The sequence below is a fragment of the Ailuropoda melanoleuca genome, chromosome 15, assembly GCF_002007445.2.
Source record: "Ailuropoda melanoleuca isolate Jingjing chromosome 15, ASM200744v2, whole genome shotgun sequence".
Taxonomy (NCBI): domain Eukaryota; kingdom Metazoa; phylum Chordata; class Mammalia; order Carnivora; family Ursidae; genus Ailuropoda; species Ailuropoda melanoleuca.
The window spans coordinates 82,690,150-82,704,090 of record NC_048232.1 but is presented as its reverse complement, the minus strand read 5'-3'; the positions used below and the strand labels follow the sequence as shown (position 1 = coordinate 82,704,090).

At 57.2% G+C, this 13,941-nt stretch overlaps 1 protein-coding gene across 1 annotated transcript in view; it reads right to left on the bottom strand.

The window, feature by feature from the left end:
- Positions 1-488: 488 nt before the first annotated feature.
- The window catches only part of FAM83F (family with sequence similarity 83 member F), a 28,474-nt gene continuing 15,021 nt past the window's right edge, over positions 489-13,941 (bottom strand). Inside the window, exons 2-3 of the mRNA XM_034643688.1 lie at positions 13,166-13,860; positions 489-6,470 (exon numbers count right to left, since the gene is read on the bottom strand). Coding sequence (XP_034499579.1) covers positions 6,421-6,470; positions 13,166-13,860 — 745 coding nt within the window. The 3' untranslated portion in view covers positions 489-6,420. The remainder of the gene's footprint in view (positions 6,471-13,165; positions 13,861-13,941) is intronic.

The window sequence follows — 13,941 nt, the reverse complement described above, 5'->3', positions numbered from 1 at the left end:
GCCACTGATACCACGTGGCCACAAGGCCTAGAACATTCACTATCTGGCCATTTACAGAAAAAGTTTGTCCTCCCCGGGCCTCTGCCTTCTTAACTCAGCCTGAGCAGGAAAGAAACGTGCTGCCAGTTGGCCACAAGGTGGCAGCATCTCACCACAGTGCTTTCAGCCACACGGGCACCTCCAAGGAACCACAGCCAGGAGTACAGGTTCTGGGCCCCAGGCCCTTGCCTGCCCTTGAGCAACTCCCAGTCCCACTAGGGAGCCAGCCTGGTAGTAGTTGTGGAGAGCAACAGAGCTTAAAAGCTAGAAGAGGGGCGCCTGGGTGGCTCAGTGGTTAAGCATCTGCCTCTGGCTCAGGTCATGATCCCTGGGTCCTGGGATCCAGCCCCATGTCAGGCTCCCTCCTCAGCAGGGAGTCTGCTTCTCCCTCTCCCTCTGTCTTCCAACCCATGCTCCTCTCTCTCACTCTCTCTCTCAAATAAATAAAATCTTAAAAAAAAAAACAAAACAAAGCTAGAAGTTAGGGAGAGAGTCTGGAGCCCACTCAAAGGGTACAGGACTGGCTTGGGAAGGCCAGTGGCTTGGGGCAGGTAGGCAGGCTTTTCTGGATATGCTGGTTTTTTGGTTTTGGTTTACTTTGTATTTTATATATGAAGAGTTTTCCAAACAAACAAAAATTGTCTATTTTACTCTAAACTATCCATGAAGAAAAGTTGCGGGACTTTTTCACAACCAGATAAGACTGTGGCCCTCTTCCATGCCTGGAACCAACCAGACCGCAGAGCTGAGGTGAGGTGGGGTGTGCACTGGGGAACATGGGGTCCTGCCAGGCAAAGTGGCCCACAAATGGAATCCCTGGCAGGTTTTCTGTACCTTTCTTTCAAAACCTGGGCTTTGGAACTTCTTCCACATGGATGGGCATTTAGCCCCGTGTGCCCACTCACTGTGAAAGTGGCAAACACAGAGGGAAGGAGCAGGGAGAGAATGTCCCAAGAGGGAAATGGTGAAGCCCTTGCTCTAACACACCAAGGAAACATTGGCTGGTAACTAAGCTTCCCCAAACGTTAGCCACTGTGCTGAGTGCTTTACTCCCCACAGCCTCTGGAAAGTGGCACCACGATTATCCCCATTTTACAAAAAAGGAAACCTAAGTTCCAGGTGTGAGGCAGCTTGCTGGGTCACTTAGCTGGTATGTGGCTGAGAGGGGAATCCAGCCCCACACTACCCATCCTGAGGACTAGCCTGGCCACCGAACGGCTCGGCTAAGGACCTGGCATGCCCCAGCACCACCCTACAGACCCCAGCTCCACCCAGGGCCTTCCTTGCTCACCACTCAGCCTCAGGCCTAGCTCACAGTGATTATGCATCGAAGGAACAAGTGAACAAAGCCTTCCAAAGCCTGCTGTGAAGTGCCTTTCCTGGTCCAATCAGCCAACTTCCAAGACCTTCCAGAAAGAGGTGAGCCAGAGAGTCCAAGCTGCACTCAGGAAAGCAGAATCACCAGGCATGGTTCTCGGTTCTTAGCATAGGATGGCATGTGCTTCTCCCTTGCTTGTGCCCAGAGGACCGTGGCCACAGCGGGCATACCGCCTGCTCTTGCTTTTTCCTCCTTCTCTCCTCCACACCGCTCATGCTCTTGCTGCTTCTGTGACAGGTCCTAGCCGGTCTCCTATGACGCGGACTTCTGTTTCTGGAGCTGTTTTTTCGTGGCTGCAGCCAATGCCTAACTTCTAGCTACTTTACTGGATGAAAACTGGTCTCCAACAGGCTGTCACTTGGAGAGGCCACGGGTAGTGCTCCAGATGGGTCCAGATAACTAGATTCTAACCCTTCCTGTGACTTGTTGGGTGACTGGAGACATTTCCTCACATCAAGGCCCTCACCTCCTCGTCCCATTTTTGTGTTAGCAATTTGAAAGGAAGCACACCAAATCATCCCTGAGCAGCCAGAGAGGCCTGGAGGCCTGGGCCCACCCAGTCCAAAGCAACTGGGAGAGGGAGACTGTTCACTAAGGACACACGCTGAAAAGAGAAGTCTCCCCTGAGGAAAGGATGGTCAGGAAGGACTTTTGATAACTCAGTTCTTAGGAAATTAAGTAGTAGAGAGCGGAGTCCTGTCTGGCCTCCACGTACGGGCTCAGAAGTCGGGAACAAGATTGAAAGGGTCGCGATCAATTCTGGAGCCTCTGACACCACCCACGCTGATTAGCCTGGCTTACCGTCTGTATCAAGTGGCTGTCAAGTTTTCAATCATTTAACAAACAGGCATTAAGTAGACACTGTAGATACAATAGTGACCCAGACACATGATGGACGGAATGGGTACCCCAAGGACAGAATGGGTACCTCTCAGCCTCCGGCTGATCTAGCAATTACTCAGCCTAAGAACACAGTCCCATGTGCACCTGCCACCTTCCAGCCTTCTCGAAGGCACCCATCCTCTCAACCTTGGTCTGGCTCAGCCTGCCAAGCCTGGGGTGCCTATTGTGCACCAGGCCTCCTGCCACTGGAGCAGCAGGGCAGACGATTACAGTGACAGCTGCCTGGCCCTCCAGGCGGGGGATAGAGGGAGACGACCGTGGCACACAGCCCGCTGGCAGACTACAGCTGCAGTGCAGGGTGCGGCTCACCTGCCGCTAAGGGGGCTTTGCCAACATTGACTCGTGACACTCCAGCGAGCGGTTCTCACCTGGCCTGGCTTGAGGAGCGGGGAAGTTTCTCTGCTGTCAGCCCTGGCTGCCTTTTGGGGGTGAGGACCCTGTCGGGCACACACAGGTCTGTCCAAGGTGCTTTCCATGCAGGGCTCAACTCAAAGTAAAGGAAGGCGAACAGACTGGGAGGAACTGTAACAGGGCGCTCTGTGGAGTAAGGCAGATGTGTGCACATAAACACACCTGTTCCGGGAGGTACAAGGCAGTGAAGAGCTAAGCAAGGTAACTAGAACAAGAAGGAAGATGCTATTATGTCAGTCACAGAAAGCAAAATCGTTGGCAAATCAGCCACCGGCTCTGGACCACAGCGTTCTGTGGGAGAGCCCGGCTGCACGGGGGCTGCACAGGAAAGCGCCTCAGGGAAGCAGCCGGAAGCTCAAAGGCTGCAACGCACTGTCTTTCTCAGCCGGCGTGACTTCACCCCCCAGGGACGTTTGGCAGCATCCGGAGACATTTGTGGTTGTCTCACTGGGAGAGGTGTTGCTGGCTTTTAGTAGGTAGAAGCCGGGTGCTGCTAAGCACCCTATGATGTTCAGGACAGCGTCTCCCCCAGCAGAGACTCTGTGGCTCCCAGATGTCCCCACCAGCGTTGAAGGCGAGAAGCCTGGGCTAGAGGAGCAGGCTTAGCTCTTGGGAGAGCCGCGTGCTTCCTCATCTGAAACATGGGGACAATAAGCCCTGAGCCGCTCATCACACAACTTTGTGAGACTCAATCCCCAAATGTCCAGGAAAGCCTTTTCTAACACTGTAAAGGGCTCTCTCCTGAGCTTTTCTTAGTTTGAAACCTGCACGTGACTAAAACACGTAACACAGTCACCGGCATATAGTAGGCACTCAATAAACCAAAGAGAAAATCATCATAGTAAAATCCAAAAAGGCCCATTTCCTGTCTCTTGGGGAAAAGGCCACCTTTTTTTTTTTTTTTTGGCCTGTCCATTCTATCAAGTTCTCTATAGGCAGAGGGTAGTGGCGTTAGCAGAGGCTATCTCGAAAGCACCCTTGAATGATCAGGGACAGGACTAACCATATACCCTGAGGACAGAAGACACAGGAGACGGGGAAGTTTTGCCAAATCCAGGGAAGGCCTCCAGCCCCATGCAGGAATCCTGCACTTCCTGCTCCTCTGGGGTAAGATCCAGGTGGCAGCTGCCCCAGGGTCTCAGCCCTCAGCTGCCTCTGCTCATTGGAGGTCAGCCCACCCGAGGAGCTGTGCCAGTGGTTGGCACTTAGCCTACAGAAGCCGGACCCAGAGCGGGCAACTTGCTGGTGGTGATGGGTGACGAGAGCGCCGTTTCACCCTTGCTCCTCTGGGAGCCCTTCTGACGTTTCCAGCCCTGTGGAAGCTGCCTGCCACGTGGGGACCAAGGGCATCCACCCTAAACTTGCCATCCATCCGAGAATGCCAGGTGTACCCTTGAGATTTGATGAGAGAGGAAACTCACAGCGCGTGTGCCAGCGCAGGAGCAGAGGGCAGGCGTACTAAAAACTGAGAAGCCCAGAGGCAGACGGAGTGGGCTGGAGCTTAGTGCTTCAAGATCCTCTTGTCCCAAGTGCTACTGTCTTGTCCCAAGCCTCTCAGGGCTGGAGGGGGCCAGGGGCCATCCTGTCCAAACCTCTAAAGGGGATAAGGAAACAGGCAGGCAGGGAGGTGCCCTGCCTGGGCAGCCAGCACTCCTCCCACTACACAGCATTGCTCCGTCATGGTCTCCCGCCCCCTTGCTCCTATGAACAAAGTGGCAAAACCCCCATCTTGGCACCTTGGGAAATGGGCAGAAAGGCAGGTCTGGCTCAACGCTGCAGTGACTTGGCGCTTCCAGTCTGGATCCTCCTACACGTCAGGGCTGGGGAGGAACTGGGCCTGCTCTGGGTCAGAAGAGGGGAAGGGGATACAGGCGGCCAGCTTCTCTGGGAGGGGAGGCACAGGAAGCCTTTGGGAAGAACCCTTAGGAGCTGGTCCCTTCCCTAGGCCTCCTCCCTTGTACCCAGAGGGGTCCACTCTCCCCACCAAGGGTGATCTCTTTCCCCCACTGCCATTTGCCCACCTGTGTCTCATATGGTGATGGCCTCGAGCGGAGGGGACACCCTCCATCACCTGGCTTTCTCCTCCCCCTTTCTTCCCTTCTAGAACAAGCACTTGCCACATTGCCAGCACTTCCCAGGAAGTGTTTAATCCTCAGAGAAGCTCAAGGAGGTGGGTCAGGGTCCCCTGCCCTCCCAACCCCCACCTTTGAAGCTAGCCTCAGAATGAAGAGAGGTGCCCCTGGGAAGCAGGCTCACCCTTCCTTTCCTCCCCACCGCCAGAGACCAGGTTGTCCCCCCAGCAACGGCACCACACCATCCTACCTCCTAGCTCACCTCTGTGCCCCCAGTGCCCTCCCCCAGGTGCCGCTGGTGCCCCAGGGTTTTTGCAGAAGGAAAGACACAAAGACAAATTGGGTTCATAAGTATGAGGCTGGAAGAGGCTGCCTGGTGGTGCTTCCACTGGGGGACGCGGCCTGTTGGCTCCCTTGCGGTTGTGACCCCCCAGGCTAGGCTGGCGGAGCCTGCAATAAGGCAGTTTCTCTGTTGTCCACTCAAGAAATCTCTCCTCAGACCCCTCTGATCACACAACTGGGGAGGGGGCAGTGCGAGACTTTAGGCTGCTCTCCCTGGCCTGGTGTTGTGGCAATTAGGCCAGGCCCCCTTGAGAAGGCGAAGGCTCCTAGACGCAGCCTGACTTTTGACGGGAGGCAAAGGCTGGTCTTTGGCTGAAATGCAACTAGAGAAGGCACAGAAGTGCTGGCAGGTGAAGGGGGCTGAGGGCCATTTGGTGAGGGGGGAGACAAATGCCCTTGGCTGCAGGGCTTAACCTCCCATACCACTTGAACCCCCCACCCGTGGCCAAGCTCTCTCTCTCCCTGCCCTGGGCTGCACATCAAGGCACTTTTTTAAAGGGAGGGAGCAGCCCCAGGCAAAGGCACAAGAACCCCCATATGTGTTTGCAGTGGGCAACAGCCAACGAGGTCTGGACCCCTGGGGCGGTGACTAAGATGGTGGGCTGGGGGTGGGGGCGGGAAGGGGATCTCAGTACGAGGGCTCTCAGAATGGCAGGGTCAGATTCTGCCACTGGCTGAAGGGAGGCCTGCCCCTCATTTCACTCCAGGTCTAGCACAGGAGCCTGTAGGAACCAGGCCAGGAAGGCCACAGCAGCCGGTGTCCTAGCTATCCTCACTGTACCTTCCATCTTGAGTTCAGAGCCTAGGTCAAGACTGGCTCCCTGGCCCAGAGCCCCATCCGTCCTGTTCCCTTTTATCCCACCAAATCTCTTGGGGGACCAGAAGCACCAGGAAGCCCAGGGAAGGAGAAGTCAGGGAGCTGGAGCTGCCCTGGAGACCCCATCACATTAGGCATAAAGACATGGGCTCACCCCATCTGGGGGCCCGGGAGGGGGTCTGGCATAAAGGAGAGCAGACGTGAGTCAAGCTTCCACTTCATGTAAACAAGAAGGAGTGACCCCTGCCCGGCCACCAACAGTCTTGTGGGGTGTGTGGTCATCTTGAGATGCTGCAGACTCTCATGTCTGGGATTGAGGGTCCCTGAGGCCAGGATGGGGGCTGTCGGGCAGGGAGCGAGCGAGGGTCCGAAGCGCAAACTGGTGCAGGTTTGACCTGTATTCTCCACAGGACAGGGCTGGGGGCATCCACAGGTCCTACCCACCGCTGGCTTATGGCTCAGGAAATCACACAATTGCTGGTCTTGGCAGGACTGGGACTTGTTTTACCTGCAGAGACAAGTGACACAGGCGAGGAAGACGTAAGTGAGGTGCTCAGCGGACTCGTCTCCCGCTCCTCTCCTGTGTAGCACCCACACCTCAAATTCAGGGGCTGGGGTCACTGTCTCCCTCCCAAGCTGCCGAGATGGAGTCAATAGGACCCCCAGGAAAGCAAAAGGAAAGGGTCTTCCTGTCTGGTACTCTCAGCAAGACAGTGACTGTTTGGGATATCAAGGGATCTGCCACCTCCTGACCTCAGCAGCATTGGGGGGAAGGATCCAGAATCCCAATCTTCAACTGTAATCAATGACTTAAAAAGTCTTGCCAAGAGGTGGTTTACCAGTAGCTGATACTGTATGCAGCCTCCCTCACAGCTTACAAAGCACAACCAGTCATTCTCTCAGCTAATCCCCCTGGGCAGCCGCTGCACCATGACAAGCTGTCATTAGCCCTGCCTTAGAGCTGAGGGCAGCGGGGCCACCAGCTCCCCGAGCCAGTCAACACCAGCTCCAGCACCTAGCCTTCCAAATCCAGCCTCAGCTCCTGCTACCGTGCAGGCACCCCGGGGAAGGGGTCACCAGGGTCAGTAGGCTGATGGAGGGCCCGGCAGTGCGGCTCAGACCACATGCTTAGGGGGGTGGTTTTAAGACAGAGGATGGAGGGAGCACACTTCATTGAGGGGAAAGCTGGGGGAGAGAAAGCTGTTCTTCCCCAGGCCAAAGGAGCACGCTTCTCCTCTTCCCAGGCCCTTCCATCCATTTCCATTTCCTTTCAACCCCAAGTGGAGGCCAGTGGCTTCTCTGGCCGGATTTCTGCTCCGGGAGCTGTAGAGGGAAGGGGAGGGGGGGAACTGTGAGGCAGACACTGACGTTTCTGGCCCTCCAGGAGTCAGGCTGCTGGGCCTCCATCCTCCTGGGCACAGGCTGCCTTTCTCCCAGGTGCAAGCTGCCAAGCTCCTTCCTGCGGTCCGTCTCTACAACCACAAGGGGCACCTCCCTGGCACTCACACCACCTTCCCATATCACCCCAGCTGTGAATTTAATTACTGTGGCGGCTGCCTCCTCTCTTGGGCCATTAGTAAGGGAGACACTGAACAGCTGAACAGGCTCCAGTGGTATCCCACCCCCCAAGCTCGGCTCGCCACCACTCTGTCTGGGCAGACTGAACCCGCTCCTCGGGACCTGCTACAAGAGGCCAAGCTTGACGGTGTGTAAGGCTTAGAGAAGGTGGGAGGGGAGCTGGATGACTGTGCCCCGCCCCCCCGGAGGGCTCCAAGGGTCAAGGGGCCTGGGTCATCTTCCACGGTGGTGCCAGGCTGCCTCTGACGCAGCTTCTCCGGTGATGACTTCTGCTGTCCCGCAGTCCCCTCGCTGCTGCAGGGACACAGCTATCCCCGCTTCCTCTCCTTAGTGGCTTCTTCTATTTGCTTGGCCTGGCCTGCAGAGCAGAGATGGAGTTCCTCCCCCGGGGCAGCAGCACTTTAGAAGCAGGTAAGCAGCTCAATTTCTGCTTCCTGAAGCCGGGAGGGAGTGTAGCTCGGGGGTGGGAAGGGCGGGCCAGCCTCCTAGGCCTGCGCTCTGCCCCCCGCTCCTGCCCTCCTGCCTGGGGAAGCTGGGAGAGGCGGTGCTGAGAGCCCAGGTTTGCCAGGGTGTGCCTCCCACTCGTTGCATCAGGCCGTGAAAGCCTCAGGATTCCTCTCTGTGCCTCCGACGGAGAGATGGTTTGAGGACACATTCTTTGTGTGCCATCATTCCTTCAGCGCTCGCTGACTGAGGTCCACCACGTGGAGGTGTTCCCCAGGACTGGGGAGAGTCAGACCTGCTCAGGATACCAGGAAAGAAGACATAAATGGCCTTTTTTTTTTTTTTTTTAAACAAAGTATATGTGGCATGGGCAGCCCGAGGGAGATTTGAGGAAAGGCCAAACTTCAAAGGGAGTGAACACTGAAGTGAGACCCAACGTTGGGGTGGGAGCTGGTGGAAGCACCTGGGGCGTCAGGGCAAGGATGCTGATCAGGATGCCAGACAAGGACCATGGGCTCTACCTCCCTAGGGGTTTCAGGACTTCAGAGTCCCCTTTCCTGGAAGATTCTTCCTCTGGATGTCCAGACAGCGTTCTCCCTCCCAACATTCAAGTCTCTGTTCAAAGGCCCCTTTGTCCCTTTGTCACAGAGGCCTTCCCGATCACTCTTTATAAAAGGGTCATTGCCCTCCCCTGCCCTTCTGTTTCCAGTACGGTATTCACTCCGTAAGAGCAGGGGCTTTGCTTGTCTGGTTCGCTGTTGTACCAGGAACTTAGAACCTTGCCTGGCACAGAGCAGGCATTGCAAAGATATGTATTTGTTGAGTGAAATGGAAAATCAGGCAGTGGCAAGCGACCTCAAGGTTCATACCAATACTAACAACAATAACAGCATCGACAGATCTTGGCAGGGCGACATACATGCCCTCACTCACCCTGGATGGTGATGAAAGCCCTGGCAAGGCCCAGGGGAAACCAGAAGGGCAGAGGGATTATGACATGTGCCAATGAGAACAAGGACACTGGCTGAACCGGGTGGGATCAGTGTCTCAAAGGGTGCTCACTCAACTCCCCTCACCTTGCTGTGTGGCTTAGACCCCGACTGGCAACAGTGCTTGGCTTTATCAAGTCAGACCTTCCAACGCCAGCTGGGGCATGACCCATGATGCTCAGTCTGACACTGAATTTTGAAACTCTGTCTTGACAAGACAGCTCTTGAGTAGACTTATCCTGGAACTGGAGGCCCACAGGTCTGCTGCGGAGCTCTCAACCCCAGAAGCACTTCTCCAACCTTTCATTCCAGACAGGGGCCCAGATTTCCAAGAGAGATTTGAGACTGCCAGCCCCCAGGGATGACATAGGTTGAGACTGAAGTCCCAAATCCAGGTGCCCAGTGGCCACAGCACTAGGAGCCAGACCACACTGCCAGTTAGGGTGGCCCCCCCATGCACGAATCAGGGAACCCAGGAGAGTTCTGGAAATGCAACTGTCACTGCAGTCACCTCAGAGAAGTCCAGGAAGAAAAGCATGGGCCCAGGGGACCTTGGAAGGTCAAGACCCAGAGGCACTCTGGGATGTTAATGGCCACTCTTCACTTCCTCTCCACTAATGGGATACCAGGGGGAGAGTCCATTGGTAAGAAGCCTCTGGCCCTTCCAAACAGTCTTTGAAGATGTAAGGAAATGGCACTAACCCTAGCCTTCAGGACATAGCCACAACGCTTTGTGCATGGCCCTGAGTGGCAGAAGACCATGCTGCCCTATCTCCCTGTGCGCCCATGGACACAGAGGCTTGCCTCTCTGCATCCCCTATCTGTGGTTGTGAGTTCTGTGCCTCTCTGCATCCCCAGGGTGGTTGTGAGTTCTGTGCGACAGCATTTAGCATGGGTCCACCCGGCACCTGGTCAGGGAATGTCTGCGCCTTTCTTCCTTCCCTTGACCATGGTCAAGAGTGTTGGCCATTTCCCAGTGATCTTCCTGGGGGGATGGGGAGGGGCTCCAGGATATTTCCTGAAACTTCCTCCCCCCAAGCCTGGTAGCCCCGTGAGAACAGGGCCTTATCCAAGTGTCGTCATAATCCACTGCTCTGGGGACCCCCATGTGGGAAACACTCAGGACACTTGTTTAAAATGCAGATTCCTGAGTCCAGCCCAGGGGTACAGACTCCTCACTGTGTTTTAACAAGGCTCTCCAGTGAATGCTGCTCCCTGAAATTGGGATCTCTGCCCCAGAGGGCCTGTCCCAAGCTCCTGGGTGGACACAGGTGGCAGGCTTGGGAAAGATGCTAAGTGTACCCAGTGCAGAAACAAGGTCTCAGTTGAAAGAAAAACCAGAAGGAAAGGAGCTCAGCTCCTACCAGTAGAGGGGGCAGTGAGCCTTCAAACCACCAGGCAACTCACCCACCCCCCACCAACCCTGACAAGACACCCACCCCACCATCCCCAGACCTAAAGGAAGGGATTTCCGAAGGTTCTCCCAAGGGCCACACTTGGACCTGCAAAAATTTGCATGCTGCTTGACAACTATGTACTTCTTATCAAGCAATTTTACAGGCTGCCAGCCTTGGCTTTTCTATTTTTCTCTTCCACCCACCCTATCCATCAGCCCAGGCTCTCCCTTGACAAGAGGGCGGCAGGCAGAGAGAGGACAGTCAGAATCAGGAGCTCAAAGGACCTCAGAAACCCTCTCTGGCTCAGCTCCTCCTCTTCTCAAACAGCCAGCCCTAGGGAGGGGAAAGGATGGGTCCAGGGTATGGGGAGCAAAGTGCTGGAAGCTGAGACCCCACATCATGTCTGTTCTGATGATGTTCTGAATGTTCAGTGTAGGAAAAGGACCCTTTCCCTAGATGGGGGTGCTAACATAGTAGTTAAAGTGATTTCCTCCCAGACGACAGTTCCAAGAGTACTGGAATTACTAGCTCCAACCTTGGGGTCCCCATGCCGTCAGGAACGCGACCCTCTGTCACACAGAGTCCTGGTGACTTAGCTCCTGCCTGAGATGAGGCACCAGGACAGCCCAGCTGCAGTCAGACGTTTGGGAAGCTGGAGGCCGAGAAAAGGGCCTGTGGGGAGAGGGGTCCTGCTTCTTGCCCCTGCCTCTGAGGGAAGCACGCGGGAGCAGGGAGAGGAAAGGGCTCATCAGCAACCTGACCATCTGGCCCTCGGGAACAGCATGTCCAGCCCAGTGGCAGAGGCTGTGCTGGATGAGGCCGCTCTGTGCTTCTCCCAAGGGACGGAGAAGGAATAGAATGGAGAAGGATCCTGCTGGGCAACCCCAGGGCCCTATCCTGACTGTCTGTGCCGGCACTCAGGAGAGAGCTTCCCGGGGGCGCAACCCCACGCGCTTGGCTGGCTGCTGGGCACCGTCTGAAAATGCTCAGAAGGCCGTGGCAGAGGCAGCGACCAGCCAAGTCCTCCACACGGGATCTCGCTGCTGAGGGACTTAGGAAAGGCCTCGCTGCTGAGGGACTTAGGAAAGGCGGCAGGAAGGGACAAGACAATGGGCCTTTCGTTTCTATGGAAACAGCACCTCAGGGTGAGGGGCTGAAGGAGCGAGAGCTCCCACTTCACCTGCAGTCAGAACTTGGGAAATGGCCCTTTTCGTGGTTGGGCTCGCCCCTCCCTCGGCCTTCCCTGCCAGCTGTTCACCATGGCAACCTTTCCTCCAAACAAGAGGTGCATAGTGGCAGGACTGGTGTTGGGGAGCCAGGGAGCTCAGCGGGAGTGGGACTGGGGGCCACCACCCCTCCCTGACAGGGCACGGGCCCGGGCCTGGGCTTGAGTCCTGGGACCACCGAGTGCACCTCCCAGGGCTTCTACCAGCCACCTCTGTGGTAGTCGAGGAAAAAGTGGGAGAGAGCATCTTGTGAAGGACCTGGCACACGGACGTGCCCGAGAAATGCTTCCTGGCCAAATGGAGGTACAGCACTGGCACCCCGTGTCCCAAATTCACAGAGCCCCCCAGGCCTGTCCTAACTTGGAGAAGCACAGACTGAGCGCGCTGGGTTCTGCGGCCGGCTGGGGAACCCGTGGAGGGGAAGATGGCCTTGATCCTTGCACTCGAGCCACTGTCGGGTCAGAGCCGGGGCCGTGGGGGCCACAGGAGACCTGGAAGCACTCCGGCTGCCCAGGGCAAGTCCCCACCGTCACCTCCCTGGCCAGGTGGCAGGCCAGTCTCACTGCTGCCGAGCGCCACAGCCACAGGAGAAATCCCAGCATAGAGACCCCTTCCACTCGGAGGGCTGCTGCCGGGAGGAAAGGCACCAGCAGCGGCCCCGCTGTCACCACCAGCCTCCGGAAAGGCCTGCTCCGGAGAAAGAGACAAAGGCCCAGACCTCCAGCGGCTCCCAGTGTGACAGCCAGAAAGACACCACCACCAGGCACAACCTCTCCTGAACGCAAACACCACTTAACAAACAAGCACAGGGAAGAACCAAGTCAAACTACAACAGAAATGAGGAAAGTGGGTCAGGGCACTGGTGGGGCACAGGTGAGGGTGGGGTGTGTTTGAGCTGGTTGGATCGTGATGACAGGTGATGTGGCAAGGAACAGGTTTTCTAGAATGAGCCCCAGACTCAGAGGCAGAGGTCAAGGCTGGGTCAGGCCACTCGGCTGCTCTGTGTCTGTTTCTTCACTGACAAAGGAGAACGTTTCCAAGCCTCCGGTAGTAGCGACGATGGCTCTGAGACTGCTCCGAGTCCAGCAGTGTTCTGAGCGCTTCGCATCCTCAGAGCAGCTGGGCAAGGCAGGTACCCTTCCTTCTCCCCTTTTATTTCATTTACTTACTTTTAAAGACTTATCCATTTGTTAGCGAGGGAGAATGAGAGAGAGAGCGCGAGCAGGAGGGGGGCAGAGGGAGAGAGAGAGCCCCAAGCAGGCTCCACGGCCAGCACAGAGCCCCACGCAGGAGCTCAGTCTCGAGACCCTGAGATTGTGACCTGAGCTGAAATCCAAGAGCCAGACGCTTCCGCCACAACGGAGCCACCCAGGCGCCACGTCCCTCTGCCTTTTAGAGAAGGGGAGGTGACAGGGGACCTTCCGGGACAGGCTGGGAACAGAGGACTTCGGACCGCAGGGCCGGCGCTCCTCGCATGCCAGCAAGTGGCCTTTCTGCAGACAGGAGGCGACGCTCCCGGGTTGAGGACGGGGGTCTGGCGAGCACAGGGCCGTGGGCGGGGGGGCTCACCTGAGATGTCAGCACTGGAGCCTTCTCCGGGCCTCCTCCGGGCCACGAACTGCACTTCCGCGAAGGTCTGGGTGGAGAGGGCGCCGGTCATGCCGTTGGACGCGGCGGGACCCTTGGCCCCGCGACCGAAGAGCCTCTTGCTGAAGCGCCTGCCCTCCTTGGCCGCGGTGGCCTCCCCGTTGGCAGCTTCGCCCTTGCCGTTTCGCACAAGCGCCTCCGGGGGTCTGGGCTTCAGGTCCACGCGCAGGTGAGAGACCACCCTGCCGTCCTTCCGAGTCAGCTCGCCAGCGGGAAGGGGCTCCACGGGGGGCAGCTCCTGCTCCAGCGTGACCAGGTCGTCCAGGAAGCTCTGCAGGCGCCGGTCTGTCTCGCCGCCTCTGCCGCCCTCCTCCTGCTCCTCGGGGTCGCCGCCGGCCTCCCGCTGCTGCCGCGCCGCCAGGCGCATCATCTCCCCGGGCGGGTGGCGGCTGCCCGACACCAGGGCGTACTTGGGGTTGATGAGCTTGCGAGCCACGGTGGAGGAGTAGGTGGGGCCCAGCCTCCCGGCGCCCCCGGCCAGGTTCAGCAGCTGGTACAAGTTCACCTCCTCAGAGATGGCGTACAGCTCCCGGAACTCCACATCGAAGGGCTCCACGTTCTGCCCTGTGAGGAGGAGGAGAAGGTTCCTGTCCACGTAGGAGGCGCTCCAGGTGAACCTGGGAACATGGGGACAGAAAAGCACGACAGGTAGGCCCCGCCTGTGGCCTCGCCCTGCCGGCAGCCCCCCGCCCCCACCC